General features: G+C 34.6%; 1 protein-coding gene across 1 annotated transcript; it reads right to left on the bottom strand.

Moving 5' to 3' along the window:
- Positions 1–300: 300 nt before the first annotated feature.
- LOC144452709 (multidrug resistance-associated protein 1-like) lies at positions 301–19518 on the bottom strand. Its single transcript, XM_078143853.1, has 29 exons — positions 19479–19518; positions 19091–19264; positions 18348–18473; positions 17812–17949; positions 17084–17206; positions 16385–16446; positions 15799–15921; positions 15027–15317; positions 14339–14516; positions 13680–13934; positions 12729–12932; positions 12142–12288; positions 11702–11786; positions 11203–11269; positions 10840–10966; positions 10066–10242; positions 9399–9566; positions 8663–8855; positions 8278–8383; positions 7696–7861; positions 6996–7209; positions 6278–6588; positions 5729–5928; positions 5249–5375; positions 4670–4918; positions 4079–4237; positions 3185–3351; positions 2349–2543; positions 301–1224 (listed from the first exon to the last, which is right to left on the bottom strand). Exons 1-29 carry the CDS (start codon positions 19512–19514, stop codon positions 1113–1115), a joined length of 4680 nt encoding a protein of 1559 aa, XP_077999979.1. The 5' UTR covers positions 19515–19518; the 3' UTR covers positions 301–1112.
- Positions 19519–21445: the final 1927 nt, after the last annotated feature.

The raw sequence follows: 21445 nt of genomic DNA, 5'->3' as shown, positions 1-21445 counted from the left end.
CTCTGCTGACCTATTAAATAATGTAAGTAATTGAGCAAGAGACTAATCATGAGAGAGAGAGAGAGAGAGAGAGAGAGAGAGAGAGAGAGAGAGAGAGAGAGAGAGAGAGAGAGAGAGAGAGAGAGAGAGAGCTGCAGCCTTCTATCATGCTGATATTCTGCCAAGTGTGTAACACGGTAATAATATATACATTTTATTAAAAAACACAAGTATATACATTGGCAAATGGAAATACATTCATATCAAATTGCATGTATTGTAAATGATGGAGAGTAACTCATTTGAATGTCTTCATATCACTCTAACACAAAAAAATAAAAATAGAAAATAAAAAAAATATTGCAATAAATAAACACTATATACAATTTTCAAAATACATTTTTAAATTTAGATTTATCATTTTAATAATTTCTAGACTTGAGTTCTGCATATCTTAAGTATCCGAAATTATTTTAAGCTTGGGCGGATGCTGGTTATAAAACCAGACTTAAATAACTTCACATTATAAACACTGTACCCTCAGGTACCTTGTTTTGGCACATTTATAACAGTCAATCTCTGTTCATTTGTTTAGTCACTGCAAGTAGAACACATCTATTGTCATAGAAGTGTATGTTTATATTTCTGTGGAGTAACAACACTCTTCACCAGTGTGCCCTCTAGTGATAGCCAAATTTTGTTGTTGTGAGTCAAAAGAAGAAAAAGTGACATTTCTTGAGAGTCACCACATAGTGACAGAATGGAGAACACCAAATTTTGGTGGCATCATTAGAAATTGTGTGCATCAGTGGCACATGCATGTCAAATTGGCTTAGCAGGCACACTGCTCTTCACTACACAAAATATAGATGTGTGCTGAAGTATCCTCGTATAATCGTTGTTCATAAGTTGAAGCAGATTTCAATTAGAAAAGTCACTTAAATTGTAATGAAAGTGTACTTTTTATATTTCAGTGTCATTCATAATAACACTTCACTGTATCACATCATCAACATTCCTCCAGTAGGCAAAATAAAATGTTGTCTATCAAAGTATCCTCTCAGGTGACCTTTGAAGTTTTGGTTCAGTTTGTCATTTCAGACAAAAGTACATATTCCTGGAGATTTCACGAATTATGCGGCTAATCCTGCATTTTGGGCCATACTGTGGAAGATACCCTCAGATGATAACAAATTGGCTGGAGAATCAAATTCAGCGATACTTCCTTTATCTAGGACCAACACTCTGAAAATATAAAGAAAGAAATATTAACATGAAGAAAATGAGGAATAAAAATTCAGTAATCCTCATATATCTGCAGAGCATTAAAATCTATAATTATTTTTTTAAAACTGTAACACTAACAGTGAGATATTCTCCAGGCGGGCTCCTTTTATATTAATATATACCATATAACATCTAGGTCTGATTTTTCTAAAGTAAGACTACAGCTGTGTAAGACACAAATGGGGACCTGGTAGGATGTAGGTTGCAATGTGAAGGCTTTAATCCTATGCACTTAAACGGCTGCAATGGATTGTATGCTCCCTGTTCTGATCCGAGCCAGGGGTAATAATTGTAAAGTGCTTTGAGCACGGAGTGGGAAAGCGCTATATAAGAACCCAACATTATTATTATTAATATTATTAAATGTTTTTTCTTTAAGTTTTTGATAAAACTCAATGCATTACATTATTATTATTATTATATTATTATTATTGTTTTGCATCCCAATCTTAACATGCTAAGAGACTAGGGATTATATCATATATGTAGCTCTTACATTATAATAAACATAGTGTTGGGTATGTTGGGTACATGTCAGAAGACCCCATCTATGAGGATGGGGGGGAGGCGTGTCTAGATTGCTTGTGGTAAATAGAATATGACAAGATAGTTTACAATGGTGAGTGTGTGCTGTCAATAATCATATTTCCCATCATGCAACATTCAGGATATTCAAGATGGCGAATTTGCAAGTTCCCTTTTGGATGTGAGCTCAATTGTTAGGCCTAACAAAAAAACCTGTGTGGTTCCCATTACGCTCAATTTTAAAATATGTGAGTGTCTAGCTTAGGTTTGTTATGTTTTCCATTGCTTTCCATATGGTGTCTGTGTTATTTGTTTGTTATCAGATGTACAGTTACTACAGATTGGAAGAACAGTTTTATAATGTCTTCTAAGTTGATGTCTGTTTCCACATCTGCTATTTCTTGCGAGACTTCACAATTTTAGTGATTTTATTATTTTTTTCTCAAATACGTAAAAAAAAGTTTAGGGTCGGCATGAAAAACTAGGTGGGGTTGGGTAACCGGAACCTAATAATTTTTCATAGGCCTTATATAGTGTATAATGATAATGGAACTCACTTTGTGCTGTCCATGATAGTGTTTAGTCTGTGAGCAATTGTTAACATCGTACAATCAGCAAACTGACTACGAATGGTGGTTTGAATCAAATCATCTGTTTCAAGATCAACTGCAGCAGTTGCTTCATCTAACACCAAGATTTTACTCTTCTGCAGCAGTGCTCTTGCCAGACAGATCAACTGACGCTGTCCAACACTGAAATAGACAGAAGGTATAAAGTATTAAAAGACACATCATCAAAGCTGCCAGAGCATCAAACAGACAGTGCTGTATAAAGATTTGGCATTTCAAGTCTGTATATCATTCAGATATCTATGTAAAATGAGTCAAAACATCTGAAAGAATCAAGGTAAGGACAAATAATCAATAATTCATCCCATCTGTGCAATAAGGTTGTATCTGCCTATGCAATTGCATAGCAGATACAAACTTTCTACACTGACGCGATGAATTGTAGGTTAGAATTGAAATTCAAATCTACACACAAAAGAAGTATAAACATTGTGTCAATGCAGGTTGAAACCAATGAAAAGGAATAACAAGTTATAACTGATGCTTGAATTGCTATTATTTGTCTCTTATGAATACAGCAAATACTAAAATAGCAATGGTTACTTCCTCATCGACATGCATGTAGATCTTAACATCTTTGAGATGTGCCAAAAGTGCAGTTAAATTTCATCGATATCTTGAATGTTATGAAGTAAATTGAGTTATATTTAAACAATGTTGTATTTAGTTATTAAGAATTCTAATATACTAAATTTCCCATGCTGTCCTCTACCTCTGACTTTACCAGTAAGAGTTGTCCCTTTGTATTCACAAGCTAAACTAACCTGAGATTCTCGCCTCCCTCTGCACAATCAAAGTCCAAACCATCAGCAAGACCGGACACAAAGTCAGCTAAGTGAGATAACTTGAGGGATTTCCACACTTCGTCATCTGAGTAGTTATTGAATGGATCTAAATTCATTCTTAAGGTACCGGCAAACAACACTGGATCCTGGAAGGAGAAATAAGAAATGAAATATTACCATCTCTGTAAAATATGAATTATTATTATCCTCTTCAATAAGTGTATATGAATTATTACCCTCTGTATAGCATATAAATTATTACTATCTTTTTAAATTTGTAACATGAAATGTTAGCCTCACTGTAATCTGAATTGTTACCCTGTGTGTAGCACATTACCCACTGTGTATTACCCTCTGTGTAGCTAGCATATAAATTATTACCATGTGTAGCATATGAATTGTTACCCTCTGTGTAGCATATAAATTATTACCCTCTGTGTAGCATATAAATTATTACCCGCTGTGTAGCATATAAATTATTACCCTCTGTGTATTACCCTTTGTGTAGCATATGAATTATTACCCTCTGTGTAGCACATTAATTATTATCCTCTGTGTAGCATATAAGTTATTACCCTCTGTGTAGCATATAAGTTATTACCCTCTTTGTAACATGAGAAGTTATCCTCTCTGTAAGATATGAATTATTACCATCTGTAACATCTTCATTATATTACTCTCTCTCTAAGACACGAATCATTACCCTTTTTATAACATACCCTCTGTGTGGCATTTGAATTATTACCCTCAGTGTGATATATGAATTATTACCCTCTGTAACAAATAAATCATTACTACATGTCAAAGTCTGTATAAACCCTTGAACATATAACATAATTATTAATCAGGTGGAGGACAGTAACTGTAATCTACCTGCGGTATAATTGTGAGGCGAGACCTCAAGTCAGTCAGACCAATCTTGCTAATATCTACACCATCTATTAAAATAGATCCACCAGCGGCTTCAATTAGTCGAAATAGTGCAAGTGTCAGAGATGATTTACCAGCACCTGTGCGTCCCACAATGCCAACCTGTAAAGTGAACAAACACATATATTCATGTATCTTTCGTTGAAGCTATACATTATACAATAGCATTCTGTCCCACTAAAGAAGGAACATGTTGTGTTGATTTTGATACAACTTTGAACTAAGTTTGTTTATAAAACCTCAAATGTCATGCTACTAGAAGATTTTTAGCTGGTTTCACTTAACATGAAAACAAACATACATCCATGAAAATGTGCTTTAATATGACGTACGCAGTATATCATCTCTGAATATTTAACTGGGCAGCACGGTAGTCTATTTCCGTATATAGTAACAAAATCAGTTAAGCCGTATGTTTCAAAATAACAAACAACAAACTAACTATCTAACTAACAAACTAACACACACACACACACACACACACACACACACACACACACACACACACACACACACATAAACTAAGTATCTTACCTTTTCACCAGGTTTGATTGTCAAGTTAATATCCTTGATAACCAAATCCAAGCCTTCACGGTATCTAGTACTGTAATTAACAAACTCCACCTGACCACGTTGTGGCCATCCTTCAACTGGTCTGTTGTCTGGCTCAATAGCTGCTGCCTCTGTTTTCTCTTCTGAATATTCTTTTACTCTCTCAACTGACACTGTATTGGTCTCTAATTCACTGGTTATGTGAACCAACCCGCCCAGTGTTCCCGTGATCTAAAAAATCGTGGAAAGTGACAATATTAGAATATAGAACAGTGACAGATTTCCTCTCATCAAACTTTGCCATTTTAATTTGTTCCTCGCAATGGTGAAATAACTGAATTTGAAGAGGGTTCATCATCTTCTTTCCCATGCAAACAACAATGTTATTTTCCCATTGAGTTAACACCATTTGGTTGTCATTTTGGATTCTTAAATTAGCTATTTGTAATGTCATTTTGACTTCGGCTGTCAACAAAAATCCAACTGAGAGTAAACAAATATAATGCAACAATTCTTATCAAGGCAATTATGGAAATGATGTAACATTTACTATTATCTCACCTGCATGGCGTATGAGAGACAGAGGCCAACAATGCCAGCACTTAGTGTATCTCTACTGTAGACAGCGAATAATGCAGCAAAGAAGATAACCAAGTCACCGAAAAACTGCAGACGAAGTCCCACCCACCTGCAGAACAACAGATATGGAAATGAACATTTAGTATTGAGTTTGGTAGCAATAACAGGTCAAAATTGTGCAAAGATCCTCATACTCATAGCATCATAACACAGAAAAATGGGGACAATAGGGTATTTGGGTATTTAAGCAAGGCAGGTTAATAAGCATTGATTTTTTAATAATAAGATTGAAGAACACTCCATATGTTGTATGTCAACCACGGGTGTATTTCATTTTTATTTCAGTTTGTCCCTTGAACAAGAATTGAAGGGGAAAATATCTAGTGAACTGCCATACTGACAAAATTCATGATTATGTCACCATTATCACGTAAGATTCAAAAGAAATGGAAGTATTTTTACCTGTGTGAGCACACGTTAGGGTAAAACACGATCTGACTTTCATCAACCTTTGATTCGTTTTCTTCAATAAACCTCTGCCTATGTCCATAAGCTTTAATAGTGTTAACTCCAGCAATGGTTTCAGAGAAATGGGAATATATCGGAGAACGAGATACAGACTCCAGTCTTCTTAACTCTCTAGATGTAGCTGCATAAAGCCGCTGGAAGAGCAAAAAACGTCAAAAAAATATTAGCTTATTGTACATAATATATATGTTAGTGATGGATTTCAACAAATTTTGTAACATTTAATAGCGTTTATCATGTTATATTTTCAGTGCTGATTGAAATTTGTAACTGTCATCATCATTATTATAAGCTAACCTTCCTCAAGAATAGAACGAATAAGTAATAAGGTTTGCACTTGGTAAAATTGCGTACTGTATAAAATTGCGTACTTGTTCAAAAGCTTCTGAACTAAACTGGGTGCTTCTGAACTCAACATCGGAGAATTAAAATGCAAAAATAAGTACAGCTGTATTAAGATAAAGATAAAAATCTATCCTGTACCTGTATAAATGTATATGCAATAGCCATGGGCACTATAATCACTACAAACTTCGGTGTACCAATGCATATGGCAAACAAGCCTGTTACTGCACCAAGAACGCTTGTAAGTTGTCCTCTGAATATATGAGGCAGATGGCCATCAATCACATCAATGTCTTTAGTAAATCGGTTGAGAACTCGTCCAAGTGGTGTCACATCAAAGAAAGCCATCGGACAGTGTAGGATATTTGACAGTAACTTGACATGGATGGTCGTGGCTGCTCTTACAGCAGCCATTGTAAACACAAATGAACCAAAGAATACACATAAACCTACAGGTGCAAAATAAAATGGTTTAAGTTAATCTGACATCAAGTAGCATGGTGAAGCAGATTCATATATTCGGATATTTGTATATCTGTTATCCATCGATAATATTAGAAATGGATATAGCATTTAGTAATTGTAGAATGTACATTGTATATATTATTTACATATTTATCACACAATCTTCAATACTAATTGAAGTAAAATTCAAAAAGCATGGTATTCTACACAATTTCTAAAATATTATATAAAAATATAATAACATTCCAATGAATGGCTGTGAAGTAAGAATTGGTAGATGTTTACAATTTTTAAAGTCCATATATTGTGGGTATCCAAGACTGTTATCCAATTTCAGTTAATGAAACGTTGTCTGATAAGAAATTGCTGTTGTTTCATATTGAGACATTACCTTGCAGTAGCCCAAATGCACCATATACACCAAGATAGAATTTGTGTACACTTTCTCCTTGTGTGCCGTTGATGACCGGTTCTTCACTCCATTGGCTTAACAAAAAATTTGATGACATTGTAGCAATGCGGTGGCCAAGATACATTACAAATACCAGCATAGACAGTGAAATTCCAATAGCCTTTAGATAGGATGTATATACTGACAGTTTCACCTGGAATATATAAAAACAATGATATTGTTAAAAATTCAAAGGCATTGAGGATGTCTAAACTGTTTCCTTTGTTTGATGAGCATATTTTCTACATAGTTGTTAAACATTAGCCTCCTTACGACAGACGCCCCACCATTTTTTGTATGTCAATAGAACAGTTAGACTCTGGCTTGCAAGATGATTTTGTACAAAGAAAAAAGACAAACTTTTTTTTGGTATTTCACATTCAGTTTTTGGTATTTCACATTCAGTTGAACCATTAAATATTAATAACCTTTTTTTATTGCCAGAAATTATAGGCTTACAAAATAGTCTAAATTCTAAATTTATCTACAAATTTACAAAATATCAAAACTTACAAGTCAAATGAGCCACAAAATAGTTAATGTAGAGAATTACAAAACAAATTTCTGGCTAGGGCCACAAAAATAGATAGTACTTCATTTGAATATCTGGTGTTATTTTTTATAAACAAAATTAACTTACAAGTCCTGTTTCTTTGTTCTCTTTATCAACAAGTTTTCCTTTCTCACACAATTCTTTTTCTGGGTTTGGGTTTTGTTTCTTCTTTTCCTCCTTCAGATATTTCTCCAGTGATATTTGTCTTGCTAACGACGACACTTTAGACTGGGACTTTGTGTCACCACTTTTCCTATTGAGAGAATGAAATATAATAAATGATTACGGCAAAACTCCTCTGTAGTTAAAATAAAACAATTGATGTCAAAGATAGAACAAGTTTGATATTTTCAAAGTGTATATCGTCAAAGAAGTGTGTTCTAGAAATATTAGTTATTATACTGTTGTTTTGGGACTGACTGTCTGAACTGAAAATGATTATTCACTCTAATTGTTGCCTCATTTGTTGATACACCAACCATGTTATTATTCAAAAACAAAAATCTGTATACATATCTTTTTTTTAAATATATTATTTGAGGTTAGAATAATGAAATTCCTTTTATAAATTATGCAGTGTCACCTAGTGTGACCTTCATAGCAAATTGAACGATAGTAAAATAGTGTACTGTCACATGACAATGTTGAAATATTAGTGTGATGAAATACCTTTGTCTTAGAACTTGTTCAGCTTCTTCTCCACCAGACAATATACCACTTGGTGTTGTTTCCATCTCTGACTGCTGATGTATAGAATCCTCATCGATAGACATGACTAGAAAACAAAAATGTACACAACTCATAAATTATTGTCTTTTATATATAGGTTGTTTTCCTTGTGATTTTATTATTGTTGTTGTTGTTGTTGTTGCTGCTGCTGTTGTTGTTGTTGTTGTTGTTGTTGTTGTTGTTGTTGTTGTTGTTTTAAGAAACTCACCAAGAAAGGAAAGAACACTGATCATCTTTTCACTGTGGGATGTTTTGCTTAGAATTAAGATATGGCAAACATTTAAGTCAACGTCAACCATATATGGAAATGTGTAATGTACCCTACCTGTAGGATAGTCATCTTCGTTCTTTTCAGCTTTAGCGTTTGAACTATAATTCTTTAGAAACTCGGCAAAAGCACCATTTTTGGTCAAGAGTTCCTGAAACGATCCTGTCTCTGTGATTTTTCCATCCACAAGAACTATAATTTTGTCAACTTTGGGGAGGAAATGAATACCATGTGTAACAAGTATCCGGGTCTGAAAGAAACCATAACAATTGTATAAGTCCAAAAACAGTATCATGATATACTGGGAGCAGTATCAAAACTCCATGATGTACAAATATTAAATTTGTAACTTGCAATCAACTTAAAGTGTGAAGAATCACATATGTGTATTGTTTCTTGTGTATTTAACAATGTTATGACGGTCGTATTTCCAAGTAAATGTCTTATATTTCTGGGCTTTATTTCGGTTTGTTTACATCTGATAAAATATTTCTTCTTGGTGATTAACCCAGCATTTATAGTAGCATGAACAACTTTACAAAAGTTTAAGTGAAACAAACTTATAAACTTGTGTGTATGACAAAACAGTCGTGTCCATGAGCAAGAAAATTCTAGAATGTAGCATTACTACATTTTATTCTTTCCATCTATATGATTTACACTCATTGCAAAGATATACCATACTGCTAGAGGGAGAGCTATTCATATTAGGCAGTATCAATTTACACATTAAACTTAAAACATGTTGTTGTGGAGAACCTACCAGTAAACATAATTAAAAAGTTGAACTTACCGTGTTCTTAAGTAATCCCTGTGGACCAATCACATTGTCAAATATGTGCTTGCCTACATGAGCATCCACAGCACTGAGAGGGTCATCCAAAAAGTATAAATCAGAACCAGCATATACTGCTCTGGCGAGACTTACTCTCTGTTTCTGACCACCACTCAAATTTATACCCTAGAGGAAACACAGTAAATATATTAAAACATTGTAAAAATACAATCACAATTGCTGCACTTGAAATTTGAAATTCTTCTCTATTACACAGGGACATCATGCTAGCATAATTTATATTGTGTTTTAGTATGTACTATCTGTACTGCGGACTCTTGGTGTTTGTTGTGTATATTTTTGTTGTTGAAGCCTGTAAATGGGACTCCTAGGTTATCGTGGTAAATAAATAAATCCTTGAACTACAGGATAAAGGACTATAGGACACATCCAACAATATCTATCATGACTAGGGAGAAGTCATCAACAAATTTCTGTAGTGATAAGGATCCGTCTTAATGGCAGTGGTCATATATACACAACTTATAATGATAGCACTGACTTTTTTTAGAAATTAAGTCTACATTTTGTGTAAATGTATAGTTTGCCTATCATGTCAAAACCAAAGTCAAACTGTTTGACAGCATATCTAGGAGAGTAAATAGAGTACCAAGTGTTCTCATACCTTTTCACCAATTTCTGTTTCATCTCCACCAGGTAGCATTGCAATATCAGGTCCTAGAGCACAAGCATTCACCACGTTTTTGTACTGAGCCTCATCATATGTTTTACCAAATACTACATTATCACGTAATGAGTTGTTCTGGATCCATGCCTGCTGTGGTGCGTATGCTATTGATCCCTGTAGTCAACAAATCAAACAAATGTATTCAATTACTGTAGTAAGTTGCTTTTGTTATTCATAGGAAAAGGACAATATCTGGAAGACTACACAAGTACTTTTTGTGTACCAGAAAAGTTGCTATGATGTTGACATTCAATGCTGATAAGCAGGATACTTGCCTATAATTTTATGAATGGTCACTATCATAGTCCGCCTTTACCAGTACAGATTTTTACACCTTAACACTAGTAATTATCTCTTTAGTGAGGTTTTATCCTTATTTACCTCGCAAGATCTTGACTCGTGTTAACTGTCCAGGGTAAACAAATGCAGCTTCCTGATTGGCTGAACACTTTGAAAGAGTTTTTTCACAGCTAACCAACATTTGAAAGGATTAATATGGATATTTGCAAAAGCGAGATTTTTTTCTATTAATATTATCTCACTATTAAGTGAATTATGTATATTTATAGATGGAACTACTATCAAGAATGTCATCAAGATTATAATAATCACCAAAACCAGTACGATAAATATGATTCAAAAGATACAATTATATGATATTACTTGATTTAAAAATATGGCCACATGGTTATATGAATGAACGTGTCTTACCTTAACATTTACACTGCCTTGTCTTTTCTCCATGTCCCCTAAGAATGCTGATAGAATAGAAGATTTACCACTGCCGACTTGACCAACAATAGCTACCAATTCACCTTCCTTGATATCTACATCAATCCTGTACAACGTGAAGAGAAACAGGCATTTAAGAATTCCAGTATAGGAGATGATGTCAGCAGGTGAAATCCATGCAAATGTCATGCGCAGCTATCAAATGATATTTCAGATGCTTGGCTACCAAATAATATTTCAGCTGATGAAGGAACTCAGTGATATTCACAACTTAGGTACTTAATGACTATAATCACTATTTTGGCATGATTAGTTAAATTCCATGTATTACAAATAACTTACTGGCTCAACGTTGGTTCTTCATCCTTTCCCCAGCTGAAAACTCCCTCTTTTACAGTGACTGCCTTGCCTGGGAAACAAACAACAGAGATAATCAATAAATGTGAATATTAAATCTAAATTATTCTTGTTACCAATTAGTGTGTTCTAATGTTACAATATTCACAAAATAACTTCGTAAAGACATTTGACCTTCAAATTCTAAGTCAAGGTCATAAGAAATTGCATCCCAAATAACACAGATCTGGATTTTTAGGTGCAGACACAAAAATCGAATTGATTTGATAGATTGAACCACGCTACGTGTACTGCTACACAAGTATATTCCCCACAGGTGATTGAACACTATGCAGGGTTGTTATCATTCAACTTAAGTCACAATATTTAACAAACAAACAAAACTTTCAAAAATCATTCCAGTGGCAACTAGTACAGCTTTAAATGAGAAGAGGTTCAGTATTTGAGGAATAATAATAACGTATTACTAATAACATATGCTCACCTGGTTCATTAGTCCTAATAACATTGGCAGTATTCAGTTCTTCATGGTTAAAAAACTTCTGCAAACGTTTCAGAGAGACGTGGGCCTGTAAGGTAAAACATTCACATTAACACATTTTAAGGCTATGAAACTGTTTACTTGAAAACACATACCATATTTAGTCAGGTTAGCGCCCTCACACAGGCAAGCACCCAGTGCTTTTGTTTAGACAATGTCTATTTTTATTTGCCAAGTAATAAATACCATCTGTTGATCAGTACTGAATGCAGGGAGTTAAAACAACTAACTTCTTTGATATAATCGTACATCTTCACTACCCTAGGAAAATCATTGCCACACCTCGACCCAATATATGAAGTGTTTGTATCACACCACCTTTGACCCAAATTGCATATTATCTGAATATTATCCTAACTTGATATCAACAGTAGCATGCTTACCATTATGAAACCGTTTATCACTGGTGGAAGTACTGTTAACGACACGCTCAAAATATTGAATAAGGAGAGTGATACAAAGGCCTTCTCTGCATTCAGTATATTGTCTGGACTAAGATTCACATAAACTGCAAAGGTGACTAAGGAAACCTGTTGATGAAAAAAAATAAAACATTGCAATAACACCATGATCAAGGCAATTAAATCCGAGCCCTGCAGATCAAGTCCACGTATAGGGAATTGCGGTAGTGGCATGCAGGGATGGGATTGTTAATGGGGAACATCAACTAAGGAAGAAACGACGTTTCATTTTCATAACGTTGTGTTTTGGAGACATTTCATCGTTTCATCGTTTTAAATCAGGTGTACTGAATGTGATTGTTGGGAAAACAGTGAGTAAATACTTAATCCTCACTTTTTAGTGTAATCCTTGCCATAGATACGCTCAATTTTAGAATAGGTGGGGTAGGTAGATTTTTATTTTATTTTTACTGTTTTACGACACCGTTTTTAAGGAGCCGTCCCACTTTTAGTTTGAAGTGTAGTGGAAGAAATAACAGCTTTGGTTGATGAGAATGCATTCCACTTACCATATATGGAGTACAGTCCCATATAAAACTAGACGTTGCATCAAGATATGCTTTAGATCTCCTGACACGAAGTTCTTTATTCCTTATTCCCAATACCTTTCCCATAAAAGACTTTTCCCAGGCATACAGCTTTAATATCTTAATTCCATTCAGGATTTCATTCATTAGTTTGATTCTGGAATCTTTCTCTTTCATGTGTTTTTCCTTCAAATATAAAGATCAAAACAGATTATTCAAGGTGATGTACACCATCCATCAGAATAGCCGAACTAGCTATCACTATTAAAGTGGCCATATGGATGAGGATTTGGTATTTATTTTGAATTTTTTATTTATAAAACAATTTTATCATGGCTTCCTACTTGAAAAATAAATGTGGAAGAATTTTGCAAAAAGTCTGTGTTTGTAACTCAATACATTTCAAAAAGTTAAAAAAAAAAATTGTAAAAAGTTTGTTATTATACGTACAATAACAAAGATTTTACACCTGTATTACTTATTTGCAATGTATTGAGTTACAAACAAGGACTTGGTCTATGTTGTTTCACATTGAGTTTTCAAGTAGGAAGTTATAGTAAAATTGTTTTATAAATTAAAAATCTAAAATAAATACCAAATCCTCATCCATATGGCAACTTTGAAATTGCTCAATTGTACTCAATTATGAAAGGTAAAGTGTTGAAACCTATGCTTTATATTACCAGATTGCGTCCCTAGTGATAAAACCAGCAAACAGAGAATTTGACAAGGTTTGTCAACATGAACAGGTGAAACATCATTACTTTAAAATTACTTTTCTGCGTAATGTTTGCAGGTTTTGACATTTCAAACAGGAACTAAGAACTTTTTAGAGAAAAACAACCTTGGAGGTTGATGAAACTGAGCAATACTAATAACAAGAAGAGAGAAATACAACTCTGCTGTACTTTTACTTCCAAACATTATACTCACATGTAAATCTTTTTGTTTTTTTACTATAACAGCATTAATTGGAATCATTAAGACCATAACTCCAAGACCAGCCAGAACCGATGGTCCCAATTTATTCCACAGGAAGTATAAAGCTATGACCAGTTGTAGTGGAGCTACCCATATCCAATTGAAGTAGTGTGATACATCGCTTATTCTTTGGGCATCCACACTCATTAAATTCACAATCTCACCAACTGTAGATGACTTTCTGGCATCATTGGTCAAAACAAGGGTCTGGAATATCAAGTGATTGCTGTATATTAAAATGGATGTGACAAAAATATGACAGTGTGATCGTATGTAAGTCTCCCATAGCACTAATCTGTTTTTCACATATTTTATCTAGTCAACTTTGAGGAGTGATGTTTTTTTTTTCAAACTAGGCTACACTATAATTAAATGCCTTACTTCAAGTCTTGGACAAAATTTCCTTTAAACAGCACCCCCAGTGGCTAAACTATACAACCTTTTATCTATTTGCTAAATTGCAAATTGGTAGAACATGCAGACATACTATACTAGTGTGCCTTCAAGTCTTTGACAAAAGTTTCCTTTAAACAGCGCCCCCAGTGGCTAAACTAGGCAACATTTTACTAGTATATTGTAGAACATGTAGCCATACAAAGGAAGACTCTTACCTTGCGATAGATGGCTGAAATGATGACTGTTCGTACTCTCATGTAAACTCTGTTATTATTATGGTAGTACTGGTTACAGAGAAGAGACTGGAGAAAAGAATTACCGAACATCAAAACAGCAAACAAGACACCTTGCCATTGGTACAGACTCTTATCAGCCATAAAGTTGATCATTAAACTGAAAATATAACACATGACAGTGAGTAAGGTAAACTGAACTCTCAGGGACGATTTTAACTGACAAGCAAAGATCTTAAAATCCCTCCATATTTTCCCACTCCTTTTCCGTTGATATCGGAGTGTGGCAGCTTCATTCTGATCCTTTTGAAATTAGAAAGAAGTGTGGGTTCACCATCTTGTTTTCAAGAAAATCAGGACCCTATTATTTTCGTATAGATACGACAAGACATTTTATTTTCTAAAATGATTTAATTTTGATATTTTGACCTGTTTTTCAGAAAATTGTATGATGACCCCTGTTTTTTGCTGTGATTTTAACTGAGAATGGAACGAGTCTACCTGAACAAAGAAACTCAAAAATTTAAATGGTCGAGCTATTGAAGCAGCATCTCAACTATAGAGGGCAGGCTTCATTGAACAGGGTTCTGTATGTGACATTGGAGTATAGATTATGTAAGTACACTGTCAAGAACATGTCTACAGTTTGCTATATATTACCATGTCTTACCTCAAAAGATATGGATTGATAAAGTCCATGACAACGTCAAGGAAATTAATGAATGCACCAATCAGAAAGGTTGTACCAAAAGTCTTGGCGAGTGCTTTAAACATTGTAGTTTTCATAGTCGTAGTGGTGTCACATTCGGTGTTTCCATCTTTGGTTGGTGTTTTTAATTCGTTATGGTTTATATCGGTGTGGTTTTCTTCGACTTTCACCTTCTTGTAAATCTTTTTGTTTTCCAAAGACGGAACTTTACCATTCTGTATGTTGTCCTTGGATTCAATCCCCTGGTTTGTCCTGACGACGTGACAAAAAATTTTCATGTCAAAACGTTTCCCATGATAACAGTTTCATTTCTTATAGCATTAAAGGTATATTGCTCGCACGCATGCGTACACAATATGCATGCATGAACACACACGATACATGTTGCCCTCTCGCGATCTTTGCAACATTCCTATAGTTGAAAGATTATTCTAACAAAATTGAAAAATATTATTCAATATATGCACTGTTATAGAAACTATACCTAACATTTTTTACATTACAGGATATTAGAAAAGTGAATGGGACATAGAAAAATATGACAACAAAAGTCACAAAGAATGTTACGAGTTAGCTAGTCACATCTAGGCTAAAGCCCAACATGCTTAATCAACTGGTATTATTGATAGTGAATATCCTAAGAGATTAATTTCAAACAAGGCTTCTTGTGCATCGTGAGTGTCCAGTAATACGTGATACCATCACACATAATTATTGTCTAGAAATCTCTTACTTGTTATCTTGTTTCTTCCATTCTTTCTCAAACATTGGATAGAGGGTAGATGCTTTATTACAGTTACTTAACTCCCATAGATCCTCTCGTTCCAATGGTTTCTTGTAGCCTTGCATAACCAGGCTGTTGAATAAAAACATGGAACTGATAAGTATCATTTGTTATATAGCTATGAGTTCCAAAAAGTCCTCGTTTTAACTACTTCACATGCACGGCGATCTAATATTAAAGTAATTGGACAACTGAAAGTGATGTCACCTGCTATATCATCTCAAAAGAAAGTCACTCAAATACAGCAGCATAAACACACAGGCCCCCCCCCCCCCCCCCCCCATCTATAGGTTAAGTTGTTACTAAGAGCTCATCCAGGAACGCATCTACAAAGAGCTCTTCCCTGCAGGAAAATGTCTACAGCATGAAATTTTTTTTTTTTTTTTAAAGACTTGAGTAGTCTGAAAAAAAGTATCTATACAAGTGTTCAGTAGTTTGGATTAATAAAATATATACTTTATTGAAAATTAAAAATAATTTTAATTTACAACATTTGGTATCATTTTTATCTTTTTTGGTAGTTATTAATACTTACCTACTGTACCAAGAAAAAGTTAGCCAAGACAGAAAGGACGCTGATGCTTCAGGACATGGTTTCTGTAAGATTTAATTTATTAGAAGATTTCAAAGTTTATACTCTAAAAAAACATCAATATGAAATCTATATGTCTTGTATTCTAGTTTTCTTACACATGCACTTGTTTTTATTTTTAATAGAATGGATATGCTGTCAAGATAAAACAAAGTACATGGTAATTATGGTTTCTACCAAGGTTTGTACCATTTTGCATAAGGCTAGTCAATTCTATAATCACACACACACACACACACACGCACACACACACACACACACACACACACACATATATATATATATATATATATATATATATATATATATATATACTCAGTAAGTCAGACACACTGACAGAAATAGACTCATGCATAGACAAATAAAAAGGCACGTGGCCATACAAGCAGAGATAGATAGATAGATAGATAGATAAATAAATAGATAGTTAGACAGACAGACAGATAGATAGATATAAATAGATAGATAGGTGGATACATGTATATGATAGACAGGTAGATGGATGGATAGATAGATAAATAGATACACAGATGGATAGATAGATAGATAGATAGATAGATAGATAAATAAATAGATAGACAGATAGCTGGATAGAAAGATAAAGAATTAACTCTAGGAAACATTTTTAAACATGACACTTACCAAATCTGTGTCTTTGGTAGAATGATGTGGTGTATTCTCTGATAGTGATGTCAGTATCATCATTACAACTATCAATGCATAGTAGAGATAAAATGTCATGTATGAAATAGGGTCTGTTATTGGCTGCAAGAAAGAAAGACAATAAGTAATAAGTTGGTTGAAATAAGATTTGATAACCAATTAAAATATGTATGTGTGTGTATGTGTGTATGTATGTATGTATGTATGTATGTATGTATGTATGTATGTGTGTGTGTATGTATGTATGTATGTATATGTATGTATGTATGTATGTATGTGTGTGTGTGTGTGTGTGTATGTATGTATGTATGTATGTATGTATGTGTATGTATGTATGTATGTATGTATGTATGTATGTATGTGTATATGTGTGTACGTACGTACGTATGTATGTATGTATGTATGTGTGTGCTTGTGCGTATGTGTATATATGTATGTATGTATTTATGTATGCATATATGTATTCGTGTATGTATGTATGTATGTGTGTATGTATGTAATGTATGTATGTATGTATGTATGTATGTATGTATGTATGTATGTATGTAATGTATGTATGTAATGTATGTATGTATCTAGGTATGTATGTATGTATGTATGTATGTATGTATGTATGCATGTCTGTATTAAGTATGGCAACACCTGCACACTTCAATCCCTCCATGTACAGGGTAAATACAGTATTTTATTCTATTGGTAAAACTTACTGCATCCAAAGCTTGAAGAATCAGGGACCGAAATCTGACAATACCGAAGAAACTTGATAGAAACCAGTATATAGATAGAATAGCAGAACACTTGACATCTTTCAAGTGTTCCATCTGTACTATGGCAAATGTTAGCATCTGTAAGAAAAAACAACATTGACATTAATAATTTTAGTCTTTGTTTGTGTTTGTTAGCTTTCCTATCGCTGTCTTGTCATCGTTGTAAGATCAATATTGTGTAGATGACTGATCTATGTTAAAGTTAACCTACCTGTACGTACTATTGGTGTTGTGGTGTTAGTCCTTCAAGACCACAGGTAGGCTACAGGTTTTTTTGTGTTTTTTTGTTGTTGTTGTTTTTATTATTATTTTTAACTTTTTATTTTTTTAATTTTTTTTTTTTAATTTTTGTGCTGGGAATTCCTCGCAGCGATTTGCTGGCTACAGTTAAGGATAGCTGAAATAGTGTAGTAGCATTAGTCCTTCAAGACTGCAGATAGACTACTAGCTAAAAGTTTAAGTAATGTACAACTTACTGCTGTTATGCTCAGAACTACTGGTGTTACAAACTCCACAGGTGGTAGCTCTGTTCCGTTTACAGTGTCATATACAGCCTTCGATAAGTTGGTCAGGGGTATGAGAATGAGAAGAGAGCTGAAGACCTGATGAGAAATCAAATACAAAACAACCATTCCATTAATCATGTAGACAATCACCATTGTAAGGTAAGGGTGTAGGGAGCAATAGATACGCAATTTCACTCAAGCTAGGGGACTTGGGTTTGGGATAAGAATAGGCTTAGACTCCCTAGCATCACCTTTATTTGTATATTCTACAATGAATGGACACTGCTACACATGAGTGCCCTCTTGAAATGCTTGAAAGTAGAAAGTTGAGTTTCTCCAAGAAATTTGTTTCTGCATAGACACAAACTTTCTAGGCAGATGCGTGAACGACAAGCCATAGAAGACAGTAGTAGAATCTGTTTGTTGTTGTTGTTGTTATTATTGTTGTTTTGTTTGTTTTGGGTTTGGGTTAGAACTAGTTTTTTTCCGAGTTGTTGTTTTTACTTACAAAGAGAATTAATACCACTTACTGTAGTGATGTTAATTTATTATGCTATGAAATATAAATTTGTTGCCAATTATTGTAAACAGACAGTATTGTACAGGTAAGTATACGACATTGAATCCAGAGTGTATGATATAAAACCAGATACTCTCTAACTACTGCATGGTTTCATGACACGGAAAATTTAATAGCCGATGTGTTAACTTACTGATTTCACTCTATGGAGAGTCGACACTGGCGCGTATTCTCTGCTGTGTTGCTTCATGTAGTGAATGTAGAAGGGCGCCACCAACCACAGGTATGCGCAAGGCAACCATAACAATATTGTTGTCTGGAAACATACCGCTAAATCTGGGACGGTTGAGTTCAGTAAAGTTGGGTCCTAGTTATGATACAAGAAAAAAATCAATGCGTCAAAATATTTTTTTCTTCTGATTTGCATAATTAAACAACTTCCATGTATATGGCCATTGCCATGGTATCGAAATAACCAATTCAGGTCGAGGGACCTGTAGTATATTGTTACTGTTCTGTGCGTACTTTTTTCTGTAATGGTATTTTGTGAAAGTTCACCGTAATAAAAGACACTTTCTTACCCACAAAGGACCACCGCAGAAGCTTTCAAGGACCATGTCTCTCAATTGAAACACGGTTATATTCTTCAGTTGCAACTGTAGGATCTAATACAGTACCACGGTCACTTTGATGTTAAACTGTACAAGTTACAACGTGAACACAGAGACACTGGGTCTAGTTCTATCAGTCGACTTCCAAGATCAAAATCTCGTTTCAGTCTGGCCGCTCTAGTGTTAAAGAATTCTCCTTTTAAATCATTTCAAATCGATAAATCCCAATGTGTAATGTTCTAAAACTGGCCGATGAAGTCAGAATAATTTTATAATTTATTCAAATGTAAGCTGACGTCATTGTCTAGCAGATTTTAGCGGTCTAATTTACATAATTAGAAAACAGGCAACATCAGCAAAATTTTACATTGTAAAGAAGTAGGACAAGCGACCTCGTTTGTGTTGGTGATTCAATCTACTTGCAAATATTTTTGATTACCAGTTACATAACAAGACCCACTCTGTTTACACTGGGAGAGGTATCCATTGTTTACACTTCTCGGATCTCAACATGCCAAAAGCGAAGGTTTCTCACCTAGCTGCCCCACTAAACAGAGCAAAAAGTACAGTTGAAATTTATGGTAACTTGGCGAGAGAAAAAAGGGGAATTCACTAACAACTTCTTACAAAATATCAAAATACTAACCGGTTTACATGGTATGTGAGTTGTTTCTTAAAATTAAACTGTCTTTGCAGGATGCATATTTAATTTGTATTTACGTGTGTTAGCTATAATGTGGAGGTGCTCATTCTGTCTCCATGGCAACAAGTGGCAGGTAGGAGTTGTATGCAGCGGGTTCAGTCTAACCATGGAAGTATTACACTTCCATGATCTGACTTGAGATGCTGACCTTGGAGGCCGTTTTATAAAGGGGCCTGGAAGACCTGCACGGTCTAGTTCAGAAACTCGTCGCGTTCAATTTCTTGCTGTGGTTTCTCAGGTGTTCAGTATGGAAATATATTAACCCACATTCTTCCGCGGTTCAGGTATGTCTCGAGAAAGTTCGGGTAGTAATCAATATTATGATTAATTCGTAACGTGTATTCGATAGCTGTCGCATTGTAATCGTGCAGCTGGTCCACAAAAGTAGAACGCCGTATCATAGCAACATAACAAACGCTTGCGGGAACAACAAACCTAACACAAAGCGTTATGTAACTGTCGTGATTCACTAACACTCACTGCACACATGCGTAGACCGTGGAGGCTAAACACATTTGTCAACGATAGAATGTCTCTATTGTTTATGCTTCATTCGACGAGAGGATCATAGTACATTCCGAGGTAATACATCCATGTTCTCACTCAGCGGTAGTTTAGCCACAGACAAGCAGTAAGAAGGTGTCTGTGGTTTAGCATACTTGGTCGGTAGGACCACAGGTATTCTGGACTATCTCTAGGAATACACGCACCGAGAACTCCGACACGTCTTCGTGACCCCGACTTCCCACAGACGCGTATACATGTCGTAGTTTTCGAAGGGCAAATTATTTTCAGAGGTGGTCGTAAGAGAAGTTGATAGCCTAACTTACATTACAAAGGTCGTTAGGAAGGTCATTACAAAGCTAAGACCGTCGAGTCGAATTACTTCTCAGATACGCCAACTACCAATGATCAGTATCTCCATTTAATTCTGAACAGAGTCGTGTATCCACTATATATGTTATATACTAGTATTAGCTCACAGGACTGTGATTAGCTGCAATAATTGTAACGTTAGTTTTGATTTTGAGTTTGTTGTGTTCTTTTTCTGTTTTAAGCTTTTTGTTTCGGCGTTTGCGATTAAACGACAGAACGAAAAATTCAAAAACAAGAAAAAAAACAACTAAAAATCAAAACTAACGCTAGAATCATGTACGCACTTCAGAAAATGTATAAAGATCAATGATATTTAAAAAACAAATTAAATTTAAAAAAAATACTCTATTTTGCAACT

This window comes from Glandiceps talaboti, chromosome 23 (genome assembly GCF_964340395.1).
Source record: "Glandiceps talaboti chromosome 23, keGlaTala1.1, whole genome shotgun sequence".
In the NCBI taxonomy this organism is placed as follows: Eukaryota; Metazoa; Hemichordata; class Enteropneusta; family Spengelidae; genus Glandiceps; species Glandiceps talaboti.
The sequence above is the reverse complement of the archived record's forward strand: the minus strand, read 5'-3'. Positions and strand labels throughout refer to the sequence as shown.

Bases quoted from the DNA above. Each gene is read 5' to 3' on its own strand.
- LOC144452709 (XM_078143853.1), bottom strand. From the start codon at position 19,514: ATGGTCCTTGAAAGCTTCTGCGGTGGTCCTTTGTGG. The intron at 7,210-7,695 runs GTAAGTTAATTT...TATATATTCCAG, and splicing joins AGAACAAAGAAACAGGACTT to GTGAAACTGTCAGTATATAC. The intron at 6,589-6,995 runs GTAATGTCTCAA...TTGCACCTGTAG, and splicing joins TGCATTTGGGCTACTGCAAG to GTTTATGTGTATTCTTTGGT.